This window comes from Arachis hypogaea, chromosome 16 (assembly GCF_003086295.3).
Source record: "Arachis hypogaea cultivar Tifrunner chromosome 16, arahy.Tifrunner.gnm2.J5K5, whole genome shotgun sequence".
NCBI classification, from domain to species: Eukaryota; Viridiplantae; Streptophyta; class Magnoliopsida; order Fabales; family Fabaceae; genus Arachis; species Arachis hypogaea.
Genome location: NC_092051.1, coordinates 20,465,250 through 20,483,621, shown reverse-complemented (window position 1 = coordinate 20,483,621; position 18,372 = coordinate 20,465,250). Strand labels below are relative to the sequence as shown.

The 18,372-nt window shown below is 39.5% G+C and overlaps 1 protein-coding gene across 2 annotated transcripts; it reads left to right on the top strand.

Annotated features, from left to right (window-relative positions):
• The first annotated feature begins 7,891 nt into the window (after positions 1-7,891).
• On the top strand, positions 7,892-11,162 carry LOC112758347 (serine/threonine-protein phosphatase PP1 isozyme 3). Of its 2 annotated transcripts, XR_003179579.3 has the most exons (5): positions 8,248-8,865; positions 8,939-9,498; positions 9,688-9,909; positions 10,728-11,000; positions 11,101-11,162. XR_003179579.3 is itself a non-coding variant. In XM_025806997.3 (4 exons), exons 1-4 carry the CDS (start codon positions 8,691-8,693, stop codon positions 10,749-10,751), a joined length of 981 nt encoding a protein of 326 aa, XP_025662782.1. In that variant the 5' UTR covers positions 7,892-8,690; the 3' UTR covers positions 10,752-11,072. The 2 variants fall into 2 exon arrangements, 1 of the variants encoding a protein (XP_025662782.1); XM_025806997.3 differs by lacking the exon at positions 11,101-11,162 and having other exon boundaries at positions 7,892-8,865; positions 10,728-11,072.
• The last annotated feature ends 7,210 nt before the right edge of the window (positions 11,163-18,372 follow it).

Sequence of the window (18,372 nt, the reverse complement as noted above, 5' to 3'; positions counted from 1 at the left end):
AATGAGTTATACAACGAGTTCCCTAGGTGGGTGTTAGGAGTTCAGTTGACGATGCCTGGTACTATTGCAGTCCTTAGGACGAGCCCTGTTCGAGCTAGGGGACAGCTGGACGAGTCTCAAGCTTATTTTCACCGACTGTTCTAGACGTTTCCACCATGTATCAAGGCATTCCATCATTGCAAGCCGTTGGTTAGTATTGACGGCACCCATCTGTATGGCAAGTATGGGGGAACGTTGCTTGTCGCGATTGCACAGGACGGGAACTCCAACATTCTGCCTGTTGCATTCGCACTAGTTGAGGGTGAGAATGCCGAGTCCTGGTCCTTCTTTCTCTCCCACCTGCGTCAGCACGTGACACCGCAGCCGGGTCTGCTGGTTATATCGGACAGGCATAACAGCATCAAGGCCGCGCTTGAGGCTCCCGACGGAGGATGGCTACCTCCAGCTGCATACCGTGCATTCTGCATTTGACATGTAGCAGCAAATTTCGCCCTAACCTTCAAGGGCAAAGACGCAAGGAGGCTTCTTGTGAATGCAGCGTATGCTAAGACCGAGGTAGAGTTCGATTACTGGTTTGATATTCTGCGGTTTGAAGACCCTGCCATGTGTAAGTGGGCGAACCGGATTGAGTATTCATTGTGGACACAGCATTGTGATGAGGGTCGGAGATTCGGGCACATGACGACAAATATCTCTGAGTGTGTTAACTCAATCCTCAAGGGGGTCAGAAACCTCCCTGTGTGCTTGCTGGTGAAGGCAACTTGTGGAAGGTTGGCCGAACTATTTGTCTGCAAGGGAAAAGAGGCTGAGGCCCAGCTTGGTACCGGATAACAATTCAGTCAATACCTGGTGAAGTGTATCGAGGCCAATTTGAAGACGGCGAGGTGCTTCACGGTGACTTTGTATGACAAGGATAACTCGGAGTTCACCGTCGTAGATACGACTCCCACTGGTGCATTCTCACTGGGTAGCTACAGGGTCTCACTTGGATCTCAAACATGTGATTGCGGATATTTTCAGGCACTTCATTTCCCGTGTCCTCATGCCTGGCATGCTGTGCCTATTCACGGCTTACTTGGCAGCCGTATGTCCACCAGGTGTATCGTCTTAGTTCGGTGTTTAATGTGTATCAGATGGGGTTCACACCTCCCATTCCGGAAGGTTTCTGGCCACCATACGATGGGCCGATAGTGATCCCATACCCGAACAAGAGGCGTGCGAGGGAGGGTCTGTCCCAGGTCCACTCGGATACGGACCACTATGGACGAGGCAGATCCAAACCGGCCGAAGAGATGTGACCTCTGTCGGCAACCCGGACACACATGTCGGAGTTGCCCACAGATCGGAGGACCAACCCATATAGGGGGACATCAGTAGGTGTATTCTTAGCTTTAGTACCTCGTTGATTTCACTTTTGCGTTTAGATTCCACTGTTATAGGTTTTGTTAGTTGGAGTTGATAACTGATAAAATTTGTTAAACTTAATGCAATGTACTTTGCATGCGATATTAATTAATGAATATGTTCCGTTTCCGAAGTGAAGTATGAAATGTCCGATGAATACATAAGGCAATAACTCCATCTACAAATTAAATGATACATGATAACCAACACATTACTTAAACATAGATAACCAAAATACAACTTGGATCCTACAAATACATGAAAGACATAAATAAAGGTGGCTAGGATACACCACTAATCATGAAATACAGTCATACAACTTACACAAATCATCTGAATAGGTGTGAACCGGTGAAGCAACGACGGGGTACCCGTGTCCTCTGGCCTCTCCAGATAAGCGGCTCCTCATCCTCGATCTCATCCTCATCCTCATCCGAGGCAGGCTGTGGAACTGGCCTAGGCTGGACGGTTGCCCCAGACGGCCCAGCAACTGAGTGTGACCCAGCAGTATAAACGGAAGGAGGGGTACCACCCAATGCAAAGTAGTCAGGAGCAGGCATGGTAGGAGGCTCGTTTAGATCCACATCTAAAGGTGCCTGTGTCCCCGACGTCTGACCACGCCGACGTGCCGCATCATCCTCCTACATGATGGCACTAATCTCATCTAGGAAGTGTGATCCGCCGAAGTCCGCATCAAGACCATCACTGGCCAGCAAGTCAGAAAACATCATCGTCGGGCTAACCCATGGCGTACTCTCTTGAAGTGTCTGGTCATGCACGGGGACACCAACGAAGTAATCGCCTAGTAGCCCTGAACCAAGTCCACTGTCACCCTGGTCAGCCCCATCTCCCATGCCGGACCCGTACCACTCTCCACCATGCCCCCCATGATGGGGACTAACACCCCCAATAGGTCCGTGCTGATCGCCGTCTTCGTCGTCGTCACCACCATCACCGTGATTGTGATCCACAACACGCGCTCTCCGTCTGCCTCCACGCCCTCGTCGTCTACCTCTACGTCCACCCGCCGCGTCACCCTCGTCCATAGCCTGGTTCAGCCACCTCCACTCTTGCTGGCTCCGTCATGTCCCCACACGAGCTTTCCTCTTAACCCGACGCCTATCCGGCACATCGTCTACACGATCCATATTGGGAACTCGCCCAGCACCTCTCTGCGTCGCCTCCACAGGAATAGGAATGGCTCTCAGATCCCCCAGGTACATCTCTAGTGACAAGAACCTCTTTCCATCATGTGAGGGTCCCGGGTCTGCGACAACATTGAACCGGAGAACGTGGTCCGCACGGCTCTCCCAATGAGGATGCTAGAACTGCAAACTGTACGAGAACCAATTATCACCTCATCTCCCGTCCTTCGACATCGGAAAGTTGATGTTCAGGGCGGGCTGGGGACGGAGTTGAACTCCGCCGAACTGCGGTAAGACCCTATATATCTGATGTCACTCTATCACGGCAAAATATATCAGTGACGTCACAGACCGCCATAACGCCGTATGATGAGGCTCCAACACCTCCGGATGCACAACCTGAAGGACGTCGGGGGAGCTATAGGGCATCCAGATGAACTGCAAAAAGATTTCAACATTATCAGGCCAAATCATGACCCAAAGTCCTAAAGCTTAATTAACTAAACATTGACGGTTAGTATACTCACATCCCTGGCATGTAACATGTCTATCCGCAGCCTCCACATCTGCACTCTAGGTCTCTTCTCGCTACCAGAAGGGTTGTGACCTGACCACCTGCATCTCACATCGGTGTTATAGCGTGTTAAAAGTGTGACAAAATAGTACAACATTATAAGGGGACATGGAATTAAATAATTTAGCTTGAAATAGAAAAGTCTGAGAATGGTACCTCGAGGCCAACGGCCAGCTAAACGTATCATACCCAGCAGGCCTAAACCCAGGAAAGTGCCAAAAGATCCAAAACTGAAGTAACTGTAACGGGCCAGCTAACTTCACCACATGTCTGTTGGCCACTCGGCACATGCACCGGTACAACCATGCTAGTGCTACCGACCCCCAGCTGTAGCTCCCCATCTCCTCAAACCTAGCCACGTAGGGTAGCCATCTGATGTAAATACGGTTGCCGGACTTGTCGGCAAACAGCTGAGTGCCCAACAACATCATGATGTAGGCACGAGCAAAGCGCCACACTGTCTCCTCATCGGCTCTCGCGGGGCACTCTCCAAAAGTCTCCTGGAACCAGGTGCAGTTTACTACAAACTTCTGAACTTGGTTCACAGGAGGAATCACTCCAAGCAACTCCTGAAACTACACCCAAACTGGATGGCCACCTTAGATGTATAACTGGAAATTTGTCAGGCAACCACTGACATAACGCCCGTCCGCTGACAACCCCAACTGGTACGCCACGCCCTGAAGTGTGATCGTGCACTCTCCGAACGGCATGTGGAACGTGTGCATTTCCGGACGCCACCGCTCGACGAAGGCACTGACAAGGGGCTCATCTAATTGGAACCATCTATCGTTCAGTCTCGCAAGATGGTATAATCCGGCCATCTGCAAGTACGGAACATACCTCTCATCGAGTCGCATGCCCTGCTGCCGCCGCATGCTCGAGATGCATCGCTGGGGCTACGCACTACATGGACCGCATAATTAGAACCACTTACAAAACCACTAACAAAAACAACTAACAACATAAACCACTTATGGAAACCACTAACAAAAACCACATACAAAAGCAATATAATAAACCACTACCAAAACCACATACGTAAACCGCCAACGTAAATCACTAACATAAACCACATGCAAATCCACTTACAAAAATCACATGCAAAACCACTAACATAAACCGCATCCAAAACCACTAAATAAACCACTTCCAAGACCACCAACATAAACCGCTAACATTAACCGGTAACACAAACCATCAACAAAACCGCATACAAAACCACTAAAATCAACTGCATGCAATACCACTGACAAAAACCACTAACATAAACCGCCAATAAAACCACATGCAAAACCTCTAAATAAACCACTTGCAATACCACTAATATAAACCACAAACAAAACCACTAACTAAAAGCACAAAAGTCAACCGCATTCAAAACCACTAACATAAACCACATCCAAAACCACTAACATAAACCACATCCAAAGCCACTAATAATACCACATGCGAAACCACTAACGTAAACCAATAACAATACCACACCCTAAACCACTAACGTAAACCACTCACATAAACCGCCAACAAAACCGCAAATAAAGCGACTTCAATAAACCACATGCAATACCGCCAACAAAAACCACATCCAGAACCACAAAAATAAACCACTAGCAAAAAAAATTAACTACTAACCTCGTCGTTGATGACCCCGGCAATATGAGCCACTCCATCCAAGCGATATAGTCTACCTGGATCGTCCCCCATCAGCTAACTATCCTGCTCGAGCCTTTGTCGGAGCGAATCTGGGTTGTTTTCTCTGGAATTTGATGGGGTCTGAGAGTGGGGAAGTGATTTGAATAGGGTGAATTCGAACTCCTTTTATAGCCAAATCTAGTGTAATTCGAAACAGGTCAATTCGAATTACTACTAGTGGCAAAAAAAAAGTAATTCGAATCAGCTTGCCTCGATTTATCCAATGTGTAATTCGAATCCATCCGATTCGAATTATGCTATGTTCACGTGCTAAGGTAATTCGAACCAGCTTGTTTCGAATTACATGTAAACCTAGTTCGATGTACCCTGATTCGAACTATATGATTTTGTGCAATGGTGGATTCCAGAATTAGTTTTCTATTTGGCTGATTTGCGTAAAATTTACCTCTCATTGGCTTATCTTGGTGTTTTGCCCTAAATTTTAAATGACAAAATTACTCCAACCCTAAAATAACTTATTAAAATTTTTTAACTATCCTTTCTTATCTAACACAAATCTCAACTATAAACTCCAATCTTATCTCACTTTAGGCCTTTGCCACTACTCCCACTCCATTCCACTTGCAACCACGAAAAAAAATAAAGAATCTCAATATAATTATCCAACTCTGGAAATGGATCCTCTCCAGTTTTTTTTTTACACTTGACAGAATCTAGTATGATTTCTCACCTTTGATTCTATAAGTGGGACCAGAAATAAATAAGAGAGAGAGAGAGAGAGTAATAAATGGTTAGATTAAACACTGCACATCATCCAGTTTTTTTTTTCACTAGAGAGGATCCATTCCCAATGCAGTTCAAAACAAAATTATTCAGTTAAAATCTCACGTTGTTGATTCCAAACAAATTCATCTTTGCGATTCAAAATATTTTTAATCTTCAATTTTAATTTTAATTAGTTGTTTCTCTCAAAATCATAAATTTCTCGCAAAACCCAAATTCATGTTATAAAAATACAGGGATGCTATACATCTATGTAACTATATAACCAAGTTGGCCCAACACCAAAAAAACTCAATACCATTAAATGAAACGTGAAATACATGCGTCCAACACACACGAAATCGCTCTTACCCAACGCTTCTTCTTCTTCTTCTTCTTCTTCTTCTTTTTCTTCTTCTTCTTCTTCTTCTTCTTCTTCTTCGCGTTCCTCCTTCTCCTCCTTTTTCGCGTTCCGTCTTCTTCACGTGTTTTCTCCTTATCGTCATTCTTTTGTTGTTGTTGCTACTGTATTTTTTTGTCTTTTTCTCCTTCTCTCTCTGGTAAAGAAACAGTAGAAGGTGAGGAAGAAGAGTTTTGAATAGTGTAAAATGAACCGAACATAGTACTCATGGTGAACCAAACATAATACAATTGTATAGTACTGAGTAAACGAAACATAATCCATTATATAAAATTAAATTCAAACAGTTTTCTGCAGAATGAACCGAACACAGTACTCATGGTAAAACAATTGTATAGTATTGTGAACGAAACATAATCCATTGTATAAAATCAAATTCAAATAACTCTGCTTACAATTTACATATTATCAATTCAATTCAGTACATCTCCGTCCATTTAATTCAATTCAAATTAGCAATTGCATTCCATTCAATTCGATTCAAAATTGAATAATCCAAACTTTATCAGTTTGATTCGTTTCAGAAGAGTAATCCAAATCGCTCTCCTGATTTGAAGTTGAGTCATTTATTGTTTCGATTCAGAAGTGCATATCGAAGAAGAAAACGAAGAAGAATAGGAAGAAGATAAATGCAACCAGATCGAAATAAGAAAACGAGAAGATGAACGCGACCAAAGGAGAACGACGAAGACAATGCAGATCAATAAGAAAGAACGCGAGCAGAGAAGAAGGAGGTTTATGTTGCAGCAAAAAGTTTACGTTGAGCAAAATTTTAGGTTGCAGCACGTTATATGTAGCGCGTGCATGACAAACAAGTGAGGGGTGGGGACGCGCGTGTGGAGGAAATTACTTGGTTAACAACTATGTAAAAAATACATGGATGCAGAGCTTTTCTGATAAAAATAATATTTGAATTTGAAAGTGTCGACGTCGTTATTGGAAGTTTGAATAGTTTAAAAATTTTAAAAATATTTTTAGAGTTTGAATAGTTTTGCAATTAAAACTATTTTTTAATTTTTTATAGTAAAAAATGGTTAATTTACTTTTTAATTAAAGTATTATACACTCAAAATTAGGGCTGGCAATGGGTAGGGTAGGGTAGGGTTTGACTCTATTCGCGGGTTGAGAATCTCTCAACTCTAACCCTACCCGCACTCTAAAATCCTAAACCCTATCCTACCCTATCCTACCCGCAGAAATATCAAATTTTTTCAAAGTTATACATATTAATAACTTAAAAAATAAAAAACTAATGCTTTAAATTACTAAATTAATTAACTAGTTTAGTAGTTGTTCACTTATTATAAATTATTACATAAAGGAGATTGTGAGTTCAACTCTTATTTCTTTCACTATATACCTAATTTTTAAAAAATACGTGTTATATATGAGATGCCCATACCCTACCCTATCTGCAGAAATACCCAGACCGTATCCTACCCTATCCACACCAGATCGAATAACCTACCATACTCGAACAGATTGGACCGAATTAAATAGATGCGGATATGATATGAATTGCTAGCCCTACTTAAAATAGCCTTTCACTGATGTTACTACTATCTTTTTTCACGTGAACATACATTTTTCCTCTTGAAAATAGTCTAATGATTCAAATCTTGTCGCGCATTTAGTATCTCTGGAAGGCAAAGAAAAAATAAATAAAATATATTTCAATTTTCTAAGTTAGAGCGGAGATTCTTGGTGCCGCTGGTAGACGTGGACAGCAATAGCATAATGCGTTGATAATTGCAAGGTTCAAAGTTGTGGGACGCCATATGTTCCTCTAAGCAATGCAATGCCACGTCAATAGGAGCGTTTTTACTAACGAAACCGATCAAGTAAAGTGTGGGTTGCTGTGTTCTATTCAAAGGGGAAAACAATGAAAGCATGATTATAGAGAGGAACTAAACAAAATAATGAGAGGATAAAGACAAAGCATAATAGAGACTTCCACCACATACTTTGATCATGAAGCCATTGTCTCGAACGAGAGGTTACCATTCAATTCTACATCTATCTATGATTTTCTAAACTAAATAGTAAATACGTAGTAGTGACTAGTGATTAGTGGCTAATTAAATGATAGATAAATAAATTTAGGAAAAGTATATTTAATAGGTATGAATTTGACGCATCAAATAAAATGTAACAAATTGGTAATATCTAAAGGGTTAATTATCGTATTTTCAAGAGTGACTATTCATATAAGTAAAGTTAAAATAATATTAATTATAATTAAATATAAATAAGCATTTAAGTTGATTTCAACAAACTTTAGATTTGATAATTCACAATTTAGTTCCCACTAAATTTTAAATTTTTGATACACACATGAAATAAATAAATTTTTAACAAATTTTGTTATAAAACAATTAAAATTTCAAAAAAATATTATGATAAAATAAATTAGATATACAAAAAAATTTTAAAATCAATTTAAATGGTTAATTTTAGAATAATAGAAACACACTATAATAATTTAAATATGAAATATACTTTAATATTTTGAAGGAAAGAGAAAGTAAGAAGTTAATAATGTTAATCCCCTTGATATTAAAAGTCATTTTGGTCCCTTCCTCTTTCTGTTGTGTGTTTCCCGGAGGCAGTGGTGGCGAGAGAGGAATGCAACGACTCCTCCTCCCTCCGACGATCCATGTGGAGAATTCCGTCGAGTAGGCGAGTACAGTAGAAAGAGGCTGAAACTGAAACTCAAAAAGTTTAACCGATGGAGCAGTCAGTGCTTGACGGCATAATCAACCGTCTCCTCGAAGTTCGCGGGCGCCCCGGCAAGCAGGTTCAGCTCTCGGAGTCCGAGATCCGCCAACTGTGCCTCGTTTCCAGAGACATTTTCTTGCAACAATCTAACTTATTGGACCTCCAAGCTCCCATTAAGATTTGCGGTACCCTAACTAACTTAACTTGTTCCAATCCCTCACTCACTCAACTCCTTTTATTGATTCGTGTTTGTTTCAGGTGATGTACATGGCCAATACTCCGATCTTCTACGCCTTTTCGAGTACGGCGGATTACCACCGGAAGCTAACTACTTGTTCTTGGGAGATTACGTGGATCGAGGCAAGCAGAGTTTAGAAACAATTTGCCTTCTTCTTGCTTATAAAATTAAATATCCTGAGAATTTCTTTCTGTTGAGGGGAAACCATGAATGTGCTTCTATCAATAGGATATATGGTTTTTATGACGAGTGTAAGAGGAGGTTCAATGTCAGTTTATGGAAGACTTTCACTGAATGCTTCAATTGCCTTCCCGTCGCCGCCCTTATCGACGAGAAGATTTTGTGTATGCACGGCGGACTTTCTCCGGACCTGCATAGTTTGGATCAGATCAGGAATCTGCAGCGCCCTACTGATGTGCCTGACACCGGTTTGCTTTGTGATCTTCTTTGGTCCGACCCTAGCAAAGATGTTCAAGGATGGGGAATGAATGACAGGGGAGTTTCTTATACCTTTGGTTCTGATAAAGTCTCCGAGTTCCTCCAGAAACATGATCTTGATCTTGTATGCCGCGCTCACCAGGTTAAATTCCAATTCAATTACTTCATTTGTGTTGCCATGTTGTTGTGAGAATTTTATGCAATCACACTTATAAACTGAAATATCATCCTTGTGTTTGTAGAATAGCTTTTGCTTTTAGGCAAACATCTTCCATTGTTTAAGTTTGGATTGGACTTGAAATTCGTTTTTGGTTTAATTTGTTTGATACAGGTTGTGGAGGACGGATACGAGTTCTTTGCGAACCGACAGCTTGTGACAATATTTTCAGCTCCTAATTATTGTGGGGAGTTTGACAATGCTGGTGCCATGATGAGTGTTGATGAAACACTAATGTGCTCGTTCCAAATCTTAAAGCCGGCTGACAGGAAGACAAAGCTCAATTTTGGAAGTACGACCACTGCCAAGCCCGGAAACTCTCCGGCTGGAGTAAAGGTAAGAAGATAGTTTAGTGTTTTCTGTAAATTAATGCTCAATTATCTGCTGATTATCTTCTTCACATAAATGAGATATTTGTGAATACCAATCTTCATAGTGAATTGGCAATTTCATGCTTATTGCTTGATTTTCTTTTAGCTGAGACTATATGTATCGATTTTCTATGAAGTATTTAGATTACAATAATGCCAATGTATATCATGCTTTACTTGAATCAAACACCATGTTTGCCACCTTCAGAAAAATAATACATGAAGTAGGTAGTTGTGATGATTACACAAAAACATGGTGATGAGGGACATGTGCTTGAGGATAGGTTTCATGCACCAGCCTTGTCCAACTAATTATACTAGGAATCAGGAAATCATGGTATTAGCGTAAACAGCAAAATATGAACCATAGCAGCCCAAGCTATTTGATGTAGCAATTATTTCAAGAGTAAACACCAATTCAGTCCACCTATGATCTAAGTCGCATCAGTTTGGTCCTTCAAAGGAACTTGACATCAATCGGGTTTCTAAATAATAGAAAGTGACATAAAAATTAGCGGAATAATTTGATGTGTTATTATAATGGTTATTTATGGTGCTTTAGTTGTAAAAGGTATGTGCTAATGGTAAGTTCCCAAGCATGGATTAGTAGTCCATCACCCAAAAAGGGTGTGGGAGTACCTCATTTGATATCACAAGTTAACTAAACTATTGCAATCTTGCAAAGTTTCACATAATTTAGGCTATTATGCAAAAATTCTTTAAATTACTAGTATCCATGTTTCTAATCTATGGATCCCCCCACCCCCCAAAATTGTTTCACAGCATGCCTTTCCTAACATGTTCTGAAGTTGTTCTCGCCATGACTTTTGGTGAAAAGATTGCTGCCACAAGTGGTCTACTATATGATGAACACCTAATAGTTGCAAGAAAAGGGAAGTAAGAGATGGTTTGGATCCACACATGGATATTTGGAATTGTAAAATCAAAGGGAAACACATTCTGAAGTATGTAAACCATTGTTTTTATATTGGTACAAATTTGCATTTGAAGATGGAGAACCATAATCTCCTTCCTTATCTTCGTTGTACACTAATGGTATGTTTTCTAAATTGTAAGCTTTTCATTTTTCAAGAATAGATGGATAATAGCAGAAAACTATTTGAAAAATGCTTATACTATTGGCATATGGATGCAGTAGAGGAAAACAGCTCTGCTATTTGCTTTTTCGTGGGGCAATAGAAGCATATTAAAGAGCAATTGAGGATCGTGTTGGTCATCTGTTGTATTCTGTTTATGGCTGTTAATGTCTTATGGCCTCTGGCCTCGGTTTAGGTTTTTTTTTTTTATTTCCTTAATTAGAAGTGAAAAGTCCAGTACATTTTTTTTTTACAAAAAATATGAGACTCGAACCCGCAACCTCTTAATTGAGTATGGGGAGACTATGGCCCAGTTTGGGTAACTAACTTAATTAAGCTTTTTTTGATAAAATAACTTAAACAATAAATGACTCTGTTAAAAGTAACTTATAAATAAGTTATTTTGTGTTTGAATTTTTAACTCTAAAAGTGCTTATTTTAAAGAAATATAATGAAAAGTAGAAGTATTATAAGAGAAGTTATTTTTTTTAACTTCTCTATAAGCTCCAAAATAGCTTCTTAGAAAGTTGCAATTTGGTTTTGAAAATTGCACTCGATATTAATACTACTACTTTTCATAAGTCAAAAATTAAAAAAAGCTACTTCTAGAGTTTTCCAAATGGGCCCTATGTCATTTGAGCTATTACTCATTGGCAAGTCCAGGATATATTTGATGCTACATTTAAGTAATCTTTTTACATATTTCATAATCAAACTAGCTTAAACTAAACCTACACTTTTTCAAAAATGAAATAGCTTGCTTGTGTTTTACGAGCACATTTTTAAGAGTATAATATTATAATTTTTTTAAGTTTTCGATATATTTAATGTATTAGAAATGTATTTTTTTAATATTTTTAATAAAATTTTTTTATAATATTTTTAAAACGTGTCCTTGTCATTAACGTTAGCAAGATGCAATGAAAAATTATATAATCGATAACATCAACGACTAACCGAATTCATCATATTTCTAATCTTGATTCTGAAAGCCACTTCTTAGGCCTAGATTTTGCTGTATGGTCAACACTTCCCATCTTCAGTTCCGTTTTCCATACCATTATTACATATAACGGTCCCAACAAATAAAAATGATATTTGTATACTAAAATTAATTTTTTTTGTATTTGTATACAAATACATATATTATTTAATTTATTTTTAATGTGTTTTATATTCTAATATATATTTTATACTAGTAATTAATTTTTATGACTGATTTTAGTATATATTTAACATAGTTGCACGTAGATTACATAACCACTAAAAAAAATATATAGCCCAAACTAATTCTAACTCATACAACAGCTCCACAAACAAAAATGCATAATACTAGATACTTGCGTAGTGGGTAAAGGTTCAGGACTGGGTTCAGGATAGTATACACCAAGAAGAAAAGTGGAAGTAGTGTGATTGTGAACTGTGAATGGGCAAATGGCCAAACCTCACTTAATCTCTCAATCGGAGCTGGTTCAGCTAACTTGAGCCTTGACTCTAACTCGGTTGAATGATCGGATAGAGTAGGTTTCATGAACTTCAGGCCTGACTAGGTCCAAACGAAGTCAGACCACCAAATTAATCGGGTTCAGTCCAGGTCTTCGGGTCAGGGTAGGACTTGTGCACCCTTAGCGACTTTGCTTCTAATCTTTGTTGTAGATTTGGTTTGCACCAGCTGTTTGGATCTAAAGGATTATTCTTCCAGTTTACTCAGAACGCAATATGGAAAGTTGTTTCTGGACTCTGATTGAGATGAAAGGGATGATGATAATACTTCAAATATGGAAGACAAAAGGAAGGACAAGAAGAAAAGGAAAGAAAGCAAGGGAGGGGGAGCCAACATTTACACTTTGTTTGGATTGGGGGAATTTGAAAGGAAAGAAAATGGAAAGAGAGAAAATAGATGGAAAAGTGATTTTTTTGTTATTTGGGTGAAAATAAAAAAGAGTAGAAGGAAAAAAAAATAGTATGGGGTCTAATAAAATATTTTCACTCCAAAAATGGAATGAAATGGGGGAGAAATGTAGCAAATATTTCTATACTTACCTGGATAAATAAATTGACTACTTTTTTTTTTTTTTGGGGTCAATACTTGACACTTGACTAGTTGACTATCCCAAATAAGTTTCAAAATCCATGTTTATATTCAAACCCAAGTTAGTTTGATCACCTTCCAACATATAGTTTAGAAAAAAAAGGACAAAGCCTAGTTGGTCCCAGGCCCTTAAAAAAAATTCCATTGCATGCCCAAAAAAGAGAGAAAATAATTACAATTTCATTCTAAAATAGAAAAAGAAATACTACTTTGAACTCTTTTTGTAGAGGGATTTTTTTAAATAAATAATTAAATATTTTATTTACAGGTATAATTAATTTATAGTAAATACTAATTTTTATTGTTTTTTACGTATTTTGTTTGCAGTATAAACGAATTAAAATTGATTATATCTTGTTTATACTGTAATTTGTTTACACTGTGGAGTATATCAATTTTCATGTATTATGTGCGTACACGTGATACGTGTTTAAAAATTTGTATCTTATCTTATTTACACTGTAAATGAAATAAATAACAGGATATAAAAACGTATTTTTTAAAAAGTAAAATCTCACTTGCAGTTATTTTTATATAAAATTATTAATTAAAAATTATTAAAGTAAAATCTCACATGTAATTATTTTATATAAAATTATTAAATAATTTGATATATTTTATTAAATTATTAGCTAATAATTTTTAATTATTAAATTTACATAAAAATAATTGCATGTAAGTATTTGTTTTTTTTTTTTTTTATATTGAACGATATCTACTATTGATGTAATTTTATGCACATAATATTAATACAACTTGTTATGATGGGTAACCAGAGATTAATAAGCTAGACTCGTTAGGCTGGTCCAATCGTTTGAGGGAGGAAGCCTCCGAGCAGGTTTGCGTTTAGGAGCCTCCGTCCGACTTGTATGTGAGAGAGAATGGGGAGTGGTACCTGCAAAGACACTCCGATGCTTAAGTCAGCGAGAGTCTAAGCAAGTTTAGAGAATATTGGAACTTAGAGATACCTGAGGGGTGTCAGTGTATTTATAGTGGTGAACCAATAACCAGCGTTGGAGTAGTTCCACCTTTTAAGGAGGATAACCGTCCCTTTGTCTTAGGAAAGTTGAGATATGACTCCTGGAAGTGGGTTGAGAGATTTTAGGGGCAGTTACTTATTTGAATAAGTGTTATCTGCTAGCTAACCCTCATTCCCGACTTCCTTATGGTGGAGCCTGTGTCGAATCCGACCTCTTGTGAGGAGGTCAGTTGCGTGGGGAGGCCAATCTATGGATTGACCTTTTTTATCTTATTTGGTTCTGGGCCTTAGTGTTGGGCCAGAGTATGAACAGTGCCCCTACTTGAGTCCAAACTCTTTTGTGAGTTGGGCTCGAGTATATAACTCGGGACCGTAGCCGACTTGGTGAGGAACCGACGTGATTTTTCAGGAACCGACGTGATTCAAATTTCTTCAACCGTCGCGTCTAATCAAATGTCGCGTCTCTTTAGGGGTCTTAGTATTTACACGCGGGGAGCAGTTACATTGGTAACAGTGCACATCTTAAATAGTTACGTCGTTTTACTGTTATGCCCCTAACGTGTTTATAAATACTTTCCATCCCTTTCCTTCATTCGTTTCTGAAAATTTTCTTACTTGCACCCTCTGTTCGAAAGAAAAACTCCTTCCTTCTTCGAGTGCTTTGACTGCTCGTCGCCTCAACCTTTCTTCACTATCAAAGGTCAGTTTTTTCTCTCCTCCTCTTTTATTAATGAATGCTTTTTCCTTGCATGTTTTGCTTAGAGGAGTGTTTACAGCATGTTTGGTTGTAGGCCTAGTGTTTCTATTTTTCTGAGAATCTCATCTTGGCCCTATAGAGACCCTGTTTTTTTGACTTTTTTTCCCTTTTTTCCTTTATAGGTTTCGTCACCTTTTTTAGAAAAAAAAAAAAAGATGTCTTTCTTAGAGTCTCTTTCTCAGTGGGTGGATATTACGGTCATTGGGGAGGAACCCCTCGTAGACACCGATTATATTACTGATCTTCGTGCTCACCATAGAGTTTGTGTTCTTGATGAGGATGAGCCAAAATATAAACTGGTTGCTCCGGGTCCGGAAGACCGGGTTTGCTTTGGAAAAGTCGCTGACGCTGACCCTCCTTTCTTTTTTATGTACGACTATTTATTTACCCGTTTGGGGGTTCTTCTACCATTTTCTGATTTTTGAAATCTCCGTGTTGTCGCACTGTCGTGTTGCTCCTACCCAGCTTCACCCCAATTCTTGGGGTTTTATGAAAATTTATCAACTTATCAGCCGTGAATTAGATTTTCCGACTTCTTTGAAGATTTTCTTTTTTTCTTTTTCATATGACCAAGCCCTTTAGTGGCCAAAACAATAAGCAGCAATGGGTGTCTTTCCGAGCCATCCAAGGTCGGAGAGTTTTTACCCTTTTTGATGAATCTTTCCATGACTTCAAAAATTTCTTCTTTAAAGTTCAAGCCGTAGAGGGTCACCACCCCTTTTTTCTGGACCAAAATTCTTCTTCCTGTTTTTCCCTGTACTGGTTAGAGGCCCCTTCTGTGGAAAAATATAGCCTGGATGATCTGGACGAGGTAGAGGAGGCTATTGTGGGGTTCTTCCGAGAAGTTTGGAGAAGAGCCCCTTATCTTGATACAAAAAAGTTCCTCCAGGGGTCTCCAACCTTTGTACATACTCAATTAGGTAGCTTTATTGTTACTTTTCGGTTGTTTCCCGGCTTAATTTTACTACATCCGTCTTAATTTGTTTTCGAGCTGTCATTTCCGACTTGTAGACTGATTACTTTATGGTTTTTGTAGCAATGGTGAAGAAGAATTCCAGCTCCTCCTATCAAAGAGTCCAGGATGCCAAGATGAGATCTCGTGCTAGGGTGAGTGCTGCTAGGGCTGCTGGCACTCTTCCTCCTCCTCCTCCTCCCCTTTCTCCTCCTCCTCACAACTTGGGGACCCCCTCCCGACCTATTGTGATATCCTCTTCTGCTTCTTCTCTTCCTTCTCCTCCGCCCCGATCTTCCCCTGAACCAGAAAAGAAAAGCGCAAGACTTCAGAGTCTGGCTCTTCTTTGGATGGTGAGGCTAAATTTAATGGGCCTCAATTTGTTCGGAATCATGTCTATCCTCATACTCGCATAAGTATGGATGATGCTTCCGTTCGAAACCATCTTAATATTCTGGTTTAAGGGAGCGTCTGGGCGGCTGGGGTATGTACCAAATTGCTTGATATTTTTGAAAAGACTCCCCTCAGCTCTTTGGGTTCTTCCCAAAAAGTTGAGGAGTTGGAGGGGAGAATTTTTTTGTATCAAGAGAAAGAGAAAAGGCTTAAGGAGGAGGTCGCTGAGTTGAAGGAGGAGAAGGATCGTCTCTGGGAGAGGGAGAAGAGGTTGATGGGCCAATGCGCCATGGCGGAGGGGCTGAAGGAGAAGGCGGAGCAGAACTACATTAGGCTCTTTGGAGAGAATTTGGATTTGAAGAAGGAATTGGTGGGATGTCGAGAGGCCTTCCAGAAGCTAGAGGACTCTGTAGCTGAAGGTTCCGAGGAGGCGTGGCGGATCTTCAAGGAACAGGTCAGAGTTATTGCTCCCGACCTGGATCTTTCTCCACTGGATCCCGACAAGATCGTGGTTGACGGGGCCATTGTTTATCCTCCCCGACCTGAGACGGACTCCGAACTGAAGACTCAATGGCAGAGAATAATAGAATCTCCTCCACGACCAAAGGATGTTCCGAGTTCTTCAAGGGGTTCCTTCTCAGGGTCCCGATCAGCCTCCTCCGTCCTCCCCTGGTGCTGAACCGACTTCTCTCCCTGTTCCTGGTGGTGATGGCCCTTCTCCTGGCGGTGGTGATCTTCCTCCTTCTTAACTGATTGTGGCTATATGGGGGCCCGGCCTGTGGGTCCCCTATTTTTTTAAAACAATTTTTTATTTTGTTTCTTTGTGGTGGTGGTTGTTACTTGACATTTCTTGGCCTTTTGCGGCCGTAAACAAAAATATTTAAAAATACCCTTTTTTGGATAAGGGGTTATGATATTTTTGTTGCGTGCATGCTTTCTGTTTAGGTTTTTTCTTTTTTTTAAAAAAAAACCTTTTTGATCTTTTTGCCTTGAAAATCTTTTATCTTGGCTGGCTGTCTTTTGTTCTAAGTTATTTTGAATTTGCAGAGACTTGGGACAGCCTATGCCTTTAATTTTTTTATGGATTTTCTTATCCCTTTTTTGGTATTTCTCGTACTCAATTTTTGTTTTATTGAGTTTCTGTAACTTATATTATTGTTGCGATGCATTTGTTTTCTTCTCGGTTTTTTTGACTTGTAGGTCGAAAAATTTCCGAGTTTATCATGATTTACTTTTATAACCTCTTTACACCAACTTGTACCTTGTCGTTTTATCCTGACGACCTTCTAGGTCAGTTCATGAGATTTTTACGTTTTGTCGAGCTTAAGTCGGCGCGTTTCATAGAAAGAATAATAGCATGAAAAGGAATTTTGTAAAGAGACGTGGAAAAAGATCTTTATATACTCACAAAGGTACTTTTTGCTACAAAGGTTTTTGACAATTTGTAGCCCCTTAGCCCCCACTTTGATGCCTTGTTAAAAACCCCTCTTCAAGAAAACCCTTTCTTTGGAAAAAAACCATGAAGTTGGGAAAAGAGTACATCAGGGAATGGAGTTCGCCTTTAACTATAGTACCTTTTCATATTACAAGCATGCCACGACCTAGGTAGCTCGGTGCCGTTTAAGTCGGTCACCCTATAGTAGCCTTTTCCTAAGACCTCACTAATTTTGTATGGTCCCTTCCAATTAACAGCGATCTTTCCCTCGCCAGATTTATTGACTCCAATGTCATTTCTAATCAAAACCAAGTCGTCTGGGGTGAAACTTCTTCGAATGACTTTTTTATTATATTGGAAATCAAAACCATGTTGTTTAATGGTTCATTATATTGGAAATCTCCTGCTTGCTACCTTGCTGGTTGGTGTTTAATGGTTCATTTTATTGTTGGTAATTTGGTATTATTGGTTATTGAATTATTGCTGGATTGTTGGTTATTGATTTATTGTGCAGTTTATTGCTGGTTATTAATTTATTTCTTGTTGTGTTTCTGGCCTTGATTTATTGTATTTATTTATGTAGTTTGACGTCAGTTCAAGTGAGAATATGGGCGAATCCGGATTGCCGCCAGTTCCTCTTCCGAATGAATCAACAAGCATCAGATCTCCGACTGCATTGCCTCCTGTCCCAGCTCCTCATCGAAACACAAGGAAGCTTGCTAG